At 40.6% G+C, this 16,043-nt stretch overlaps 1 protein-coding gene across 5 annotated transcripts in view; it reads right to left on the bottom strand.

Annotated features, from left to right (window-relative positions):
- Window positions 1-4,980: 4,980 nt before the first annotated feature.
- Window positions 4,981-16,043, bottom strand: part of IPPK (inositol-pentakisphosphate 2-kinase) — a 72,230-nt gene continuing 61,167 nt past the window's right edge. For all 5 annotated transcript variants that reach the window (XM_085898124.1, XM_085898127.1, XM_085898123.1 and 2 more), the window contains 3 exons: window positions 10,028-10,130; window positions 9,210-9,286; window positions 4,981-8,126 (listed from right to left, as the gene is read on the bottom strand). In XM_085898124.1, the coding sequence (XP_085754250.1) occupies window positions 7,844-8,126; window positions 9,210-9,286; window positions 10,028-10,130 (463 nt within the window). In that variant the 3' untranslated portion in view covers window positions 4,981-7,843. The remainder of the gene's footprint in view (window positions 8,127-9,209; window positions 9,287-10,027; window positions 10,131-16,043) is intronic.

Below are 16,043 nucleotides of genomic sequence, written 5' to 3'. Positions count from 1 at the left end.
AATTCAGGAGCCAACAGGGCTCGAACTCAGGACCCTAAGGTCCTAAGCCAGCCGCCCTAACCACTAAGACAACACCAGGATAAGACGACCTGTAACTCTTCAAATTAATGGACAGCTGCATTACAAACATTTACATTTTAAACCATGTATTCTTGGCTTACAGGATAGCCAAGAGGTATGCACACTCACCTTTGAGCTGTCTCGCCTGGGTTTTAATCGCGACACAAGCTGTAAACTGCCACTGGTGTTTTACAGGCAGAGGGTTGCAAAAATATTCCGTCCCACAAATGAACGTTAAACTGAGTGTCGCATCCAATAGTGTTCGTTTTAGTTAAACTGCATGTGTGTTCCCGCTAGTGATGGTGTCACAGTCCATGGGAGTGTGAAACCAAGACTGAATCAACGTAGTGGAAATCCCGGGCATCGTCAACCCCCAAAGTCCCACACCAAGACCTCAATCAACAAGATTAAGGCCAACATCACCTCAGATTCAAAAAGGAGGTGCCGCCAATCGATTACATGCTGCACAAAACGATGATCACTGGTCAATATTGTGGTGACTCTCACTGAGCTGCATGAAACATCCATGGACTAGAACGGCATTCGGTAGAGGGCATACTTCCACCTGGCTGAACAATTTACGTTTTGTATCATAGAGAGGCCAGATCTGGATCCAGACCTGAACCAAGATCTATTCCACTTGTTCTTATCACGTACCCAAATCATCCACCTCGTTTTGTCACAACTTGCCCACTACTTTTTGAGATATCATGCCATATATTGTTTTTGGCCCAATCTCTTTCAATGGTGAAGAATCGCTTAAAAAAAAATATTGTATCCAGATCTTCACCAAAATTGAATCAATTCTTCCTTGTCACACACCCATCCTCCTGTCCACTAAGTTTCTTCTGAATCCATCCACAACTTTTGGAGATATATATATATATATATATATATATATATATATATATATATATATATATATATATATATATATATACATATATACATATATATATACATATATTGTTGGGAATTCGCGCCCTGCCGGCGTGCGAACGGCCGCGTGTAACCAATAGCGGCCGCTTCGCCCACCGACGTGCAATTCAGTCGTGACCCTCTTGGAACTACCGCCAAGGAGCTAGCCACGGGTGGGGGTTTAACCTCACCACAACCCAGTCCGCATTCTACCCGCGCGAAATAGGGTGAATCGCCGAATGTCGATATACCTAAGTACCCGCGCGAGTAGCGTACCGAGGAGTTGTACCAGGCCACAGGTAGACTCCGGAGACGAACCGCTTACGCGGCTTGTTCCGTGCTGCAGGGATAACCGAGCGGAGTATCGTCAACCTCGACGGTTCAGATTATTTACCGGGTGTTTTAAACCCACTATCAATCCCTTACGTGATGAAAGATGGAGCTTTCAAGAAGGGGGAAAAAAAAGGACGCAACAAACGGGAAACAGTTCACACAATGCACATTTATTTCACACACACATAAGCACGTAAGGCAGTAATGCAATGACATAAAATGCAACAAAACAAAAGCACTACTACCGACTATAATTATTTACAACACTTAAACAATTATACTTGTCGGACGGCGCCACAGCATTCATTCAAAAGCAAAGAAAAGACCTCCCCATAGGCAGGGAGGTAGACGGGGTCCATGGACCAAATATGTGCGGAACCTGGAGGAGCAGCCAGGTCCACGAGACTGACAAGGTCTTACTCGCGTCCTCGTGACGCGATGGCGGGCAAGCCGCAATGTCCGCGCAGCTGCGCCCGACTCCGTGCCCCTGGCGTGGTTGGTGAGCCCTCTCCAGCGTGCTCCGCGCCAGCACGGTTGGGTCGGCACCACGGTTAGGGTGGGGAATAAAAGGGGCCACCGGCACTATCTCAGCGCGGATTGGGTGGGGGGGGGGGAATTGTCGATGCTGAGGGTCGAGCGAGGGGAATGGCTGGCTGGCTTGGTCGCTTGTGAGAGCGAAGGTGGGTCGATTCCAAGGACGAGACGAGCCCAGCGACGAGACGAGCCCAGCAACCAGCGACGAGATGACACAACACTACTACTCTGACGATCTCTGTCTTCACTCGACCCGAACCGCGTGAGTTGCCTTGTGCTCGCGTCTTTATAGAACGGAGGAGGAGCCTGTATGCAGATTTTAGGATCAAAACGCGATTGGAGGCGGGGCCACACCACCCTCTGTGCAGCCATTGGTGTGGCAAAAAGGGGCGTGAGCCTCTTTTGATCCAAATTCTCTCCTGTAAAGAATCCACATTCATCGTGCTTGGAGGCGGGGCCATACCGCCCGACGCTCGCCCATTGGACGGAGAAAAAGGGGCGTGAAGCCTTCCTGATCCGAATTTCTCCCTGAGAGGAACGCATTCGTACCCGCGGCTTGACGCGTTCGGCATCAATTACCGAACGGGCCCTGGACAGCACGACGTTTGGTGTTGACTGGTGGTGTGGTCGATGGTTGTGGAAGGAGAAAGGCGAAGGTGGTGGGGGGTTTGCTGTGGTGGTTTGGTGGTTGGCGGGCATCGTTTGGGAATAGTGGTGAAGCGATGTTTGCGGGATGGAGTTGTGGAGGTAAAGAGGCAAGGGTGGTGGTGTTTGAGTTGTTGGTGGCTTAATGGTCAAAAATAACAATAGAGAAAGAAAAATGGCTAACTCAAAGCGTCGCAGTCCGGATGAATCACACATATTCCCTCTAAACAACAGGTGTGGGCGAACTACACATGAACTTATCGATATATCTCACCTGAGGACCCTTTATGGTGTATTGCGAAATTCCACAGCTGTAACAATATATATATATATATATATATATATATATATATATATATATATATATATATATATATATATATATATATATATATATATATATATGCCCCATCTGTCAATGGTGAAGAATCACTTTAAAAAATTACAGTATCCAGATCTGGATCTTCACCAAATTCCAATCAATTCGTCCGGGTCATATGCCCAACCTGTCCACCAAATTTTGGCTGAATGCATCCACAACCCTCTGAGATATCCTGCTCACAGCCAAACAGACAGATAAACAGGGGTGAAAACATAACCTCCATCCACCTTCAGTGGTAGAGGCAAAACTGTGAAGGGATGAGACATTTCTTTTACCAGCTTCATGACAATGTGCTCGTTCACTGGGCCAGAGTTACATAGGCTGTCAATTTTTCAGTTAGTTCTAACAGTTGAATCAACTACTACAGTTATGTCAAACTTAGCCCTGAGTAATTATAATTTTTTCCAACATGTGAAGTCCGAGCTGCAAGACAAGGATTTGTTGAAGTCCACCATTAACAAGTGATTATTGAATCTTTCAGAATATTTGAACTATCACAGCATTGGCAGTTTGAAGGAGAAATGGGCCAAGTGCATCGGGATGAAGGGCAATTGTATTGAGAAACAAAGATGAAAACTTATCCTCTTTACATATATTATACTTGAGTTACAAGATTTTTAAATGCCCTCATCGGTGCTGTTACAGCTTCAATCATCATGGGTGTGTGCATGCAGTGTACAAGCTGAAAAGATGCTGCAGAAACAGTGGTCATTGAAAAGGTACAAGAAGGTAAGAATTTTTCTTTTTATACAAAACAAGAAGGTGAACTTCATTTTACAATGTTGTACAAGTATTAGCACAACACAGTATGTATGTAAGAAGTAACAATCTCCAACAGAACAAAACACAACACAATAGCAGCAAAACCCTTGAAGTTGTGATTTCTCAAAAATTAATGTTGCTTTGCAATCAAGTATTAAATCACTGTGATTACCCAAAACTAAATAAATATAAAAAGTAGAATGAAACAAAAGCAAATGTTCAAAATATTTAATTTGCATCTTGGCTATTATAAGCTCTGACCACACCAGAATAGTTATACAAATGTAGACTTTAAAACAACAATTTACGAGTGAGAAAGTTCAGACATTGGTAAATTATTAGGCAAGAAAATGACTACAAAACTTACTTGGTAGAAATAGATTTTCATTGTACAATTACTTTTCTCTTGTTCAAAACAATGTGCTTGTTAATGCTTGTCAAAGTACAAAAGCTTGTCAATGTATAATAAATAAAAAAATATTGGTGATTAGAATTTAGAATTTGCAATCAAGGTTGGGCAAACATTGTCCAACTTTTACCCAATTTGTGAGAAATGTTAAGTGGATCAAAGTTGGCTAGCGGACGCCATCCCATGCATCATGCAATACGTGCCTTGTGTCATGGAGGTGGGCGATGACAATCAGTGTTCTGTTCTACCTGTAAGCCTGGTGTTGGCTTAATGGTTATGGTGGTGGGCTTGGGATCTGAGGACCCTGAGTTCAAATCCCACTCAGATGTTGAATTAATACCAGGTGGGGTTGACTTTGCCTGTCATCCTTCCGAGGTCGGCAAAATGAGTGCCAGCTTGCTGGTATCCTGTGTCGGAGTGGCGACCCGTCCAGGATTATGCCCGACAGCCAAGGAGTCTGCTTAGGCAGCAACAATGCTCTGCACAGAGTATGATCCTGATGGATGGATTCTACCTGTCCATGCCTCAGCCAAGAATAAACTCCATCCGTTAAATGGTAAAAGTAGATGGTGTGGAGCTCAGCTGAGTGAGACATCAAGGGGAAGAGAGATCTTTGCAAAGACTGCCAATGTATGCAAACGGTGTTGTATAAAACAAAAGTTGGAAGCAACCTTGATAGATGAACTATGAAACAATGTTGGCCAGAAAAAAAAAATTGTATTTTGTATACAAAATTTTTTTTATACAATAAAATTGTATTATTTGCAAGTTCACGAAAAAAAATCCTTTCGAGAAAGGAAAGCTGTTAAACACAAACAGCAAAATACTCCTTCAAAGCAAAGCTACCTTAAAGCTAACAAGAAACTCACCACTCAAACTCACTGCCTCAAGCATCTCAAACAACATGTGGGAAAGCACACAAAAGAATAACCAAGACTTTCAGTTGCCACATTTTATTGCCTAAAAATAACAGCATTAGGTCCATCATTTTTTATGTATACCAACAGTTAGAAATTCTGACATTCCCACAATACAAAAATATCATTTACCAAACCCATATGCCCACTACGGAAATAAACACGTTGAGCTCGCAAAAACTAAGCTCTGTCCAAGCTCAAAAAATGCTGGTTACAGAGAGCCGAAACACCCAAGACCGCAGTTGCTCACCATTACCCCAAAAAGTGTGCTTCACATTTGCAGGATTTATTTTTGGTTAACTCTGCATCAAGCACTCGGAGCTTCACTGCCCAGGTTCTCATCCCAGCCCTACGGACACCAAAACATGTGACTGACTGCATTAGTAGCATTGTGCTTGACACAAGTGCAGGTTGGTACAAAATGTGTGGTGGTGTGGTAACACATGGTGGCAAAACCAAGAAAAGCTTGTGGTTTGTGCAACATTGATGAGGTGCAACATGCACTTGGCAAATCACAATTGGCATTTTTCTGAGGCTGTGACTCCAAGAATGACAAGAAAATGGGTGGTGGTAAAACAACAGGTAGGTTGTAAGACTGATAGTGGGCATACTTTTCATAACTCAAATAGAAAAGGTGCTCTTGAACAGATCAAAAATGGGGGGAGAGGAGAAGAGGGGGAGGGAGAGAGAGAGAGAGGAGAGAGAGAGAGAGAGAGAGAGAGAGAGAGAGAGAGAGAGAGAGAGAGAGAGAGAGAGAGAGAGAGAGAGAGAGAGAGAGAGAGAGAGAGAGAGAGAGAGAGAGAGAGGAGTGAAAAGAGGAAAGAAGGGAGAGAAGAGGGGAAGGAATAGAGAATTGGGAAGAGAGAGGAGGGAAGAGAGATATATATCGAAGAAGAGAAGAGAGAAAAAAAACAGAATAAAAAGAATACCCAGGTTGATATAATAAGGGGCAATCAGTTGAAAACCTCAAAATAGCAACTTATTAACACGCTGGTAAAACAAAATTGTATATTTTGCTCAGCTACACCCAATACGAGTATCAAAAAATGGGACAGGGAAAAAAAACAAACAAAAAAAAACGTGTTCACAGACAAATGCATGAAACAATGAATGACTAGTGCAGAAAGTGAAAAGCTGTACAATGATCAATGATAATACAAACCCACTTCAGAGTACCAATTGCTTAAAAATGTAACCAAAAAAAAAAAACCAAACAACACGTTTATGAAAAAGAAACTCGCAAAATAAATAGTAAAGCAGCAAATCCCTGTGTTGAAAATCAGCTCTAAGGTGTGGAATTGAACAATGAACATCCGTAGCAGCAATTTGCTTCTCTGAAAAGATAAGCTGTTTCTACTGCAAGGGCAACAACAAAGCCATATGTTAACGTAATGAAGAGGAGCAAGCATTCGCCCAAGACCTCAAACCATCATGGGCATCAGCAATCGGTACATAAGCATTAAAAATGATGAGAATGCAGGGATGCCACAACCGCCAGCAGAAAAGTGGCAGTGGTAAAATAAGTTGGTTTTCTATACGACTGTATACTTCAAAAAACTGCATGACAATGTTGAACGGCATAAATGAAAACAAGAGGTTTAGCTGGGGAAGTCTGTACAGTGTTTACAGCAAAACAACAACAACAACTTGATCTGTTTCATTAACAATTGCACATGATTGTAATATTATGGTTCAGCAAAAACACATCATCATGAAACACCGACAATAGCTTCAAAATAAATAAATGGCTCGACCTGATTGTTGTCACCTCGGTTGGCATTCTTGTCTGTGGAAATGCAGGCAACTCAAATCTCAACAAATTTTGTCCAGATTAGTTTTGCAGGTTGCATCACATTCTTCGCGTGGATCAGTTGGTGTGATACTTCTTGCGTTCCTCAAAACCAATGGATAATTGGTCATTCCAATTATTCATTCATTGCTCATATTTCATCTGAAAGTTTAAAACTCCCTATAATGGATACCATCAAATGATAGGGATCTGGTTAGGGTTAGAGTTAGACATGAACGTTGCGTTCATGTCCAACCCTCACGCTAACATTGCGACAGATCAAAATGGTAGTCGATTATCAGTTTCAAGATATGTACGAGTCTGGTCACTTCAGTGTTTGTTAGGCAAACATTCGGATGTTTCTTTCACATACTTTAAATTTACAAAATTAACAACGTTCAACTCTGCCCATTTAATGTTGACCTTCAACTCTGCCATGGGAAAATGACAACGTATGGGAAAATGCACTTCAACACTTTTATACTTTAACTGTAAAAACCTGATAGCACTGAAGGAAACAAAAACATAATCACCCAGTCAATTGTGGGGAAAGCTAATGTGGCATGAGCAAACACCTAAAATTCACCAAGGTTGCATTTAGATGCTCAATGGCATTTCTGCAAATTGTAAAGAAGTAAGAATTAAATAAAGCATGAAAGTGATCTGTTCTAGTGATTTGGAGTTTTGGAAACTTCATTGGCATTTCACTCAAAAAATATTTTAAACCAGCACGGCAACACTGGATAGAAGCAACTCAAAGCACAGGAAAAGAGTCAGTCTTTCTCAAAATAACCTCATATAAAATGCTCTTACAAAAGGACAATTGCAAAACCTTAACCTGTTGGTTAGTACAGCTCATAATTCGGAGATTCGTAAAAGGTACCAATGCCCCATGGCCAATGTACTACCTTGCAAAATATTTTGTCTGTGTGTAACATATTTTACCTGGCCAGCCACCGGAATGAGTCATCTTGACAAACAAACAATTACACTTCATTAGACAGAGAAAAAAAAAGAGGAAAACAGTGGCAATGCATTTCTTCCACAAACATAAATGAACCAGGAAGCAATTCACAAAAAATTCAGGACAAGGCCTAGACCATCTCAGCATGCTGACCAGCATTACTGATGACACCAGACCGCAAACGTTTGTTGTGCCAAGCATTGTAACATTCCAAGATCTGCCGGTCTTGTCGCCAATGGTGAGCAACCTTCTCCAAAGGCTTGGGATCCAAGTCCAGAACAGACACCGAAAAACGGAGTCGAGGAAGTGACAGCTTTGCAGTGGATGTTGGAAGAGATGGCAGCACAGAAAGCGTTGCTGGTGGCCAAAACTTGCTGCTTGTCTGGCATGTGGTTGTAGTTAAAGTTTTCTCCCTAAAAATAAGAACAATAATCGTCATAATAATAATTGTCATAATATTTTTTTTAAATGGCCAAAGGTGTACAAGAAAAACAGCAGCAGTTGAAGTTTCTTAATATTAGAACAACAACAAAAAATTAAATTAAAACTAGAACAGCACTCTCTGATGGTGCAACATCAACAAATATGCCTCTGCCCACATTATTAAATCATTACACACAACTGTACCAAGTTTGATTTAAATCCCTGAACCCAGATTCAAAATATTAAATAATTCTGGCTGCCAGACCATGTGTCTGATCAGGTTAAAATATAAAACATATATTCCCTATGACTACTAGATCATAATTGTGACGTTTCACGTCGATTAATGAAACGGTTAAAGAGAAATAATTTTTAAAATACTTCCGTTTAATTCATAATTATGGCTGCCATACCATGTGACCTATTAATTATTCGTGAACACCCTGGTATCCCCCAAGGCTTGGGGAACATGTGGGTGAAGTTTCCCCTCGATGACAGACCGATGACCTCGATCTGTCAAGCCGTTCTGGAGAATTTTTTTTGAAAGTATGTATGTTTAAAAAACACAAAACAGAAAAAAACATGTGGCTGCCGAACCACATGACTGATAACGTAATCAGTTTTCCCCTATACAATAAAGCCATAAATGACCCGCAAAATTTTTCATAGTGATCGGATAAAGCATTTGACGTATGCAATTACGTCATAATGAAGCCACCGATGACATCATCAAAAAAAAAATCACATTTCTCACGGGGAGTACTTGACATGTGCCAAGTTTCAATTTTTTCTATGGAGTGGTTTCGGAGCAACAGAGGTCCAACGTTTTTCCATTTTTCTAAGATGGTTGCCACACACGTGACCTATGACGTCATAACTATCATTAAAACGTTCTACATGAGTAGTTGCACCGATAGTGACAATTGTGTCAATCAGATTAGTGGTTGCAGAAAAAACAGATAAAATGAGCATGGACGTACGGACGGACAACCCGAAACATAGTGCCTCCCGCGACTTATCAGTGGAAATACAGAAATGCACCAAATGCATACAAAAACAAATCCGATGCCAACCTGAAGTTGCCATGTGCAGCACATGCAATCATGATGGAAACATCCTTTGCAGTCATGGACACGAGGTACTGCTGGATCTGTGGAAGATGGGGAAGGCCTTAACAGTGAGCGATAACACGCCTTCTAATTTCATTGTCCGACATGTTTTTCTCCCAATATGTGATCAAAACCTCTGTCACGTCTTTCATTCCTCATCAATATAGTATCATGCAGCTGTACAGTTTCCTTGAAGCAAAAAGGGTCAGGGTGCAATTAAAATTCAGAAGGGGTACTTGTTAGAGGTTGGGGAGGGGAGGGGCAGGGTGAAAACATAGCTTGAGCACTGTATTTTGAGCATGCAGACACCGCAAATGAATATGAAAATTAGCAAGCACAAGTTTTACCGTGACACAGTAATAATTAGGCTAATATTGTTATGGTATGTCTCCATACTTGATCATGTGACCTGCCCATTTGTTGTGGGAGAGACTGGTGTGCATTATTAAAAGTGGGGCCAATGTTAAAAGTCTTAATTGATGGCTGTTTAATAACAATTCATTTCAGTATGAGCAATTCAATTTTGGGAAACTGCCATGGTATTTGTCAATTTTAATGGTTAATATACCGACACTGCATTTCAAGAACTATACCAAAATCTGGTGTTTCCAAATACAGCAATTTACCAAATGGATTATTTCCAAGTTAATGATGAGAATGAACAATTAGTTTTATTTTTGAAAACCCCTCCCACCTCCCCCACCAGAACACACTGGAAATTCTTACAAGCACCAAACTGGTGATAGGCACCACATGGCTTGGTGAGCACATGAAAACCCCACCTTGCGGACAGCAAATTGTAAACTTCCATCATCAAAAGTTGACTTATCCTGCAGGACTTGCAAAAATTCCCCGTCATAAGGCTGGTCCAACCTGAGGCTAAACCTGTATACAAGACACAAGTGAACAAACATTCAGATGATATGATCATTTGCAGCATAAAAACAAGAATAACTACAATGGCAGTCTTCAAAGGTCAATAAGTCGATAGATATGCCTCCGCCCACATGATTACATCATTATACATACTTGTATCAAGTTTGATTTAAATCCCTGAATCCACATTAAAAAAACAAATCAAACAAGTGGTGCCAGGCACAACAAATCCCACCCATTGAAGGCATAAAGTTATTTTGGGGATCAAATTTAAATTTGATATATCCTTAACCTGAATGTTGATTATAAGGAGTAGAATAAGGAACATTTTAGTCTTAGTTTGAAGTCAATTAAACCATTTTTGACGAAGTTATGACTGTAAAATGATTTTGACCTTTCAATGCCACGTAAGGTCAAAGGTCATGGTGTCAAATGAAAGCCAAAAAAGGACTTGATGTATGTTTTCCATAGTAAACACGCATATTCCTTAGAACCTTTTTTGATTTACAATGGAAAAGATGTAATTTTGACTGATGACCATGAGCCCCAAAACTTCGGACCCCACCGATCTTCACAAATATGCATTTTTCACGATAGGAATGGGTAGGATTATAAGTGACAAATAGAATACGGTTCACTATAAGCTTAGTTTGAAGTAAATGAGATCATTTTTGACGAAGGTATGAGCGAAAAACGATTTCGATCTTTTCATGACCTTGACCTTTGATCCAATTGGACCCAAAAGTTAATGGGGTCGTCCAAGGTTCATTGCCCACCTGTGGATTAAATTTGACAGTGTTTGCTAAAGCCGTTTTGCCATAAAGTTGCTTACAGACAGACAGACAAACAAACAAACAAACAGACAGACAAACAAGCAGTCATAGACTGGTACTTACGAAATAGTCAACTTGACCTCTGACCTTGTCTAACAAAAGTTGTCTCTAGAGAAGGTAGCGACGCAAACCAGAAGTGTCTACGATGATTCTGTACCAAACCATCAAAAATCGAATGTTTGACCTCACTGTGACCTTGATCTTTGACCGATTTTGACCAAAATCTAATCAGCGCCAGCCATCACCCTCCTGAATCACGTGGTGTAATTTGACATTGGTAGCTTATTCCGTTCTCGAGTTATCATGCCTACACACACACACACACACACACACACACACACACACACACACACACACACACACACACACACACACACACACACACACACACACACACACACACACACACACACACACACACACACACACACGATGGAAGTCATCAATATACTTACGAAATCTTTAGATTTCGTCAGTAACAAACAGACAAACAAACCGGACGATTACAATATCCCGCTCCCTCCCTCTGGGGGGCGGGATAATAATTCTGGCTGCCAGACCATGTGTCCGATCAGGTTGAAATTTAAAACGTATATTCCCCATGGATACGAGATCATAATTGTGAAGTTTCATGTTGATTGATGAAGCGGTTCAAGAGAAATATATATTTTAAAATTTTCCATTGAATCCAATATGGCTGCCAGACAATGTGACCTATTAATTATTTGTGAACACCCTGGGATCCCCAAGGCTTGAGGAACATGTGGGTGAAGTTTTTCCTCGATCATTCAAGCCATTCTGGAGAGGTTTTTTAAAAAGGTTCATCCTTCGAAAAATCATAGCTGCCAAACCATGTGACCTATGAAGTAATAGGTGGAGAACTTTTTGTTCCTCATGGAAAGACGATCATACCTGAAAAAGTTTTGCCTCGATCTGTTTAGCAGTTTTGGAGAAGATTTTTGAGGCTTTTATGTTTAAAAAAAAATATGGCTGCCGAACCACGTGACCGATATCAATATTTTCCCCCCATACAATTTAGCCCTAAATGAGCCTCAAAAAATTTCAGACTGATCGGATAAAGCATTTGACATATGCAATTATGATGTCATAACTATGACATCATCAAAAAAAAATCACCTGTTTCCCACGCGGAGTACTTCACATGTGCAAAGTTTAAATTTTTTTCCATGGAGAGGATTTGGAGAAACAGAGGTCCAAAGTTTTTCCTTTTTTCCAACATGGCTGCCGCACCATGTGGCCGACATCATAATTATCATCAAAACAAACATTCTACATGAGTAGTCGCATCTTTGGTGAAAATTTGTCAATCGGAGAAGGGGTTGCAGAGAAAACAGAGAAAATGAGCATGTACGGATGTACCTATGTACGTATGGACAACCCGAAAACATAATGCCACCGGCGACTTTGACAGTGGAGGTATAAAAAGTTTATTGCACTGGTGCATTCACCAAAGTAGAATGGAAAATTAGTCTTAACCGTGAAGGCTAGTTTTGTTCTGTGCCCGCAGACAGGTATCATGACTGATAGAATCAACAGAACGTTGATTGAAGTATCGTAACTGCCATCGGAACCGAGGAGAATCTAACGTTTGAGTCATGAAGCCTTCGTCGGAGAAAGAGAGGACAGAGGGCAGTTTATTGGCAAAAATTATGCTGGTACGCTTGCCATTGCCTTCGTAGCAGTGAGGGTATAAATTTAGAATTTGTTCAGAGTACCGGTGATAATGAGCTAAGTCTTCGTCAAGACAATGTGGGATCTTTAACCTCCACATGCTGGCAGACAGGTCCGCAGCTCAACGTCCATCCGGTCACATCTAAATTAAAGATGTCACAACTTTCATCTAAATTAAAGGTCACATGAAAAAAGCACGAGAGAGAAAAGACACAAGGAGAATCGAGACAACATCAGGTGCTTCTAACTTGAGTTATGATCTGAAAAAGCATTTTACAAGAGACATAAAACCTTTGGCCTGTTCAACAAAATTGAATTGGTTCATGTTTGTGTTGCAGTCCATACTTCTGCCAAGTTTGGTTTGAAATCGTTTGTGGTTCACAAGTTTTTGCAGTAACAAAGATGTTCAATAAAAGGACACGACCTTAGACCTTTGACCTTTTGAACCAAAAATCGAATCCATTTTTGTATTACAGTCTATACTGTATTGGTGTCAAGTTTATTGAAATCTCTTCAGTGGTTCACAAGCTATCATGAACCGATAACGGACAGACAACCCAAAAACATTATCCTTCCGGCCTTTGGCTGTGGAGGCATAAAAAAAAGTCAAGACAAAGTATTTGCATATTATTAACATCTAGAGCAGTGTTTCTCAACTGGGGTTCTGCAAGAGGTCGCTAGGGGTTCCGCAAGAAACATTAATAAATAGGCTAATGTATTTTTGAGTAGTTTTTATTTGATTTAATATTCGTAATTTTACTATACACGTACGGCATATTGTTGGAAACTCCTTGGTTATTATAATAGAGGCTTCAACCTCATATTATTTACAATTATCACAACCATAGGGAATGTATTTAACGATGTCTAAATGGCGCCAGTGTGAAACCGCCCTCACTGGTTAGTGGACGTCTGTACGCGGCGGATTCATGTATCATTGAGTGACTGACTCAAGTACGGGAAGCATGCACGGTGTCCATCTATCTTCTCTGTGCTTCCTAGCGCAAAGTGTGTCTGTCTGTCTGTCTGTGTCTGTCTGTGTCTCTCTGTGTCTCTCTGTGTCTCTCTGTGTCTCTCTGTGTCTCTCTGTGTCTCTCTGTGTCTCTCTGTGTCTCTCTCTCTCTCTCTCTCTCTCTCTCTCTCTCTCTCTCTCTCTCTCTGCTAGTTCTTCTGTTTACCTTTATTGCTTCAGCTTTATTAACCTCCGCCATCGAAGATGGATGGAGGTTACTGTTTTCACCCCTGTCTGTTTGTGAACAGTATTACGGAAAAACTCCTGGACGGATTTCGACGAAACATGGTGGGGGGATTAGGTATGGTACAAGGATCATGCCATTAGATTTTGGACTTGGTCCCAAAAAAAAATAAAAAAAAACTTAGAAAATTTTGCAACTTTTTTTCAAAAAAATTTCGATTTTATTTGAAAAATATTTGATTTTTTTTTTGCATTTCTACATGTTTTAAGTGATTTCCAACCTCCCCAAAAAAAATTTGGTCGAGAAAAAAAAAAATTTGCAACTTTTTTTTCAAAAAGATTTCGATTTTTTTTGGGCATTTCTACATGCGCGTCGATCTAGTTTAGTTTATTCAATCGTGGTTCAGTAGAGTCTGATCCGTTTTGACCTACAATTAATAGGATATCAGGTTCACTTAAGTGACCCAGCAGTATTGGCGGCAGAGGTTTTGCAATCTACCGAATGCTCCCCCTCTAGTTTGTTTAAGTTTTGTTGCTCAAGTTGCATGAGGTGTGTTTTTTAATTGTCAAACAGACTTGGGTTGACAAACACTTTCAAAAATGACGTTTTCAAGCAAAAAAAAAAAAACAAAAAAATTTTTTTTGGTGAATTAAAACCTTGGTGTGAGGTCTCATAAACGAGCAGTATGTTTTTTTTTTCATTGCCAATAAATTTGACAAAAGGGGGTCATTTTTTCCTTAAACCAGGTATCCGAAAAAAATATTATATTTACCACGTGAACTACAACAAAAATATAAAAGAGCTAGATATTAATAATGGCATATAATTGGTTCACGAAAAAATATTTTCACGAAAAATATGTGACCACTATATTCGTTATTGTGTGTGTCTGTCTGTCTGTCTGTCTGTCTGTCCCGAGCATAGCTCCGTGGGTTTTGATCCGATCCTGATGGAATTTTGGTGGGAGGTTTATATCATGATCCAGTTGTGTTTTCCTGAAAATGGGCATGGTCCGCCCATTGTGGGTGGAGCCACGCCCAAAAAACAGGTGCTTTTAGGGGGTAGCCGATTTCAATTTGCATCTTCTCCTTGGGGTTTTGTCGAATCTGACAGGGGTTTCGGTATTTGCTGAGCCCAATGGCACCTGCATAGCCCCACGGAGCTCGATTTTTCATTTTCGTCCCAAGGTCAAGGTCACGAACTTAGAAAATTGCGATTTTGACATAAAAAATTTCTTCTCCGAGGGGTTTATCGAATCTGGCAGGGGTTTCGGTATTTGCTGAGCCCAATGGCACCTGCATAGCCCCACGGACCTCGATTTTTCATTTTCGTCCCAAGGTCAAGGCCACAAGGTCACGAACTTAGAAAATTGCGAATTGTGTTTTTAGGGGGTAGCCGATTTCAATTTGCATCTTCTCCTCGGTGTGTTTGTCGAATCTGGCAGGGGTTTCGGTATTTGGTTAGCCCAATGGCACCTGCATAGCCCCACGGAGCTCGATTTTTCATTTTAGTCCCAAGGTCAAGGTCACAAACTTAGAAAATTTCGAATTTTGACATAAAAATCAGACGACCGCCCAAACATTGAGAGCTGGGATGACAATATTTTTTATGCATAATCTTGAGGTCATTTCCCACCTAAAGTCTTGAAACCATTTTTCTCTATCTCGAACACCTTGCCCGTGGCGCCCCCTTCAACTTTGTTTTTACGCTGATTTCATCAAAGTATGGATAATCCGAGGAGTGTGAAATGCCATATAGCCTATATGACGTTATATTGTTCCTGGAATGTTCCAGAGGAAGTTTTGCACCAAAGGTCATAATCCTTGACCTTTGACCTTTAAAGTTCACAAAGATCAAATTTTCAAACTTGTGGGAATCGAACCAGGTTTTCGACCTTCTTTGACGAACTAACTCCATTAAGCTATAGCACGTATCATGTTTCCTTATTTTAATGTCCACAACATTGTTTTGGGACCTTTACAGGTTATGCAAATGTCAAATTTTTAAAGTTGTTGAACGAAACCGGGTTTTCGACATTTTGCAGCTAATAACCTGTCACTCGTACCACATCATGTTGATAATTTTTATAACTTGGTCAAACATTATCACATTGTTTCATCCTTGACTTCTGAAACAATCTACATCGTCAAATACCGCTCATGAACTATCATTGTCTTCAGACTTGTAATTTTTATGCAGGG

Source organism: Eptatretus burgeri, chromosome 10 (assembly GCF_056783735.1).
Source record: "Eptatretus burgeri isolate ZD-2024b chromosome 10, Ebu_testis_v1, whole genome shotgun sequence".
NCBI classification, from domain to species: domain Eukaryota; kingdom Metazoa; phylum Chordata; class Myxini; order Myxiniformes; family Myxinidae; genus Eptatretus; species Eptatretus burgeri.
The sequence above is the reverse complement of the archived record's forward strand: the minus strand, read 5'-3'. Positions and strand labels throughout refer to the sequence as shown.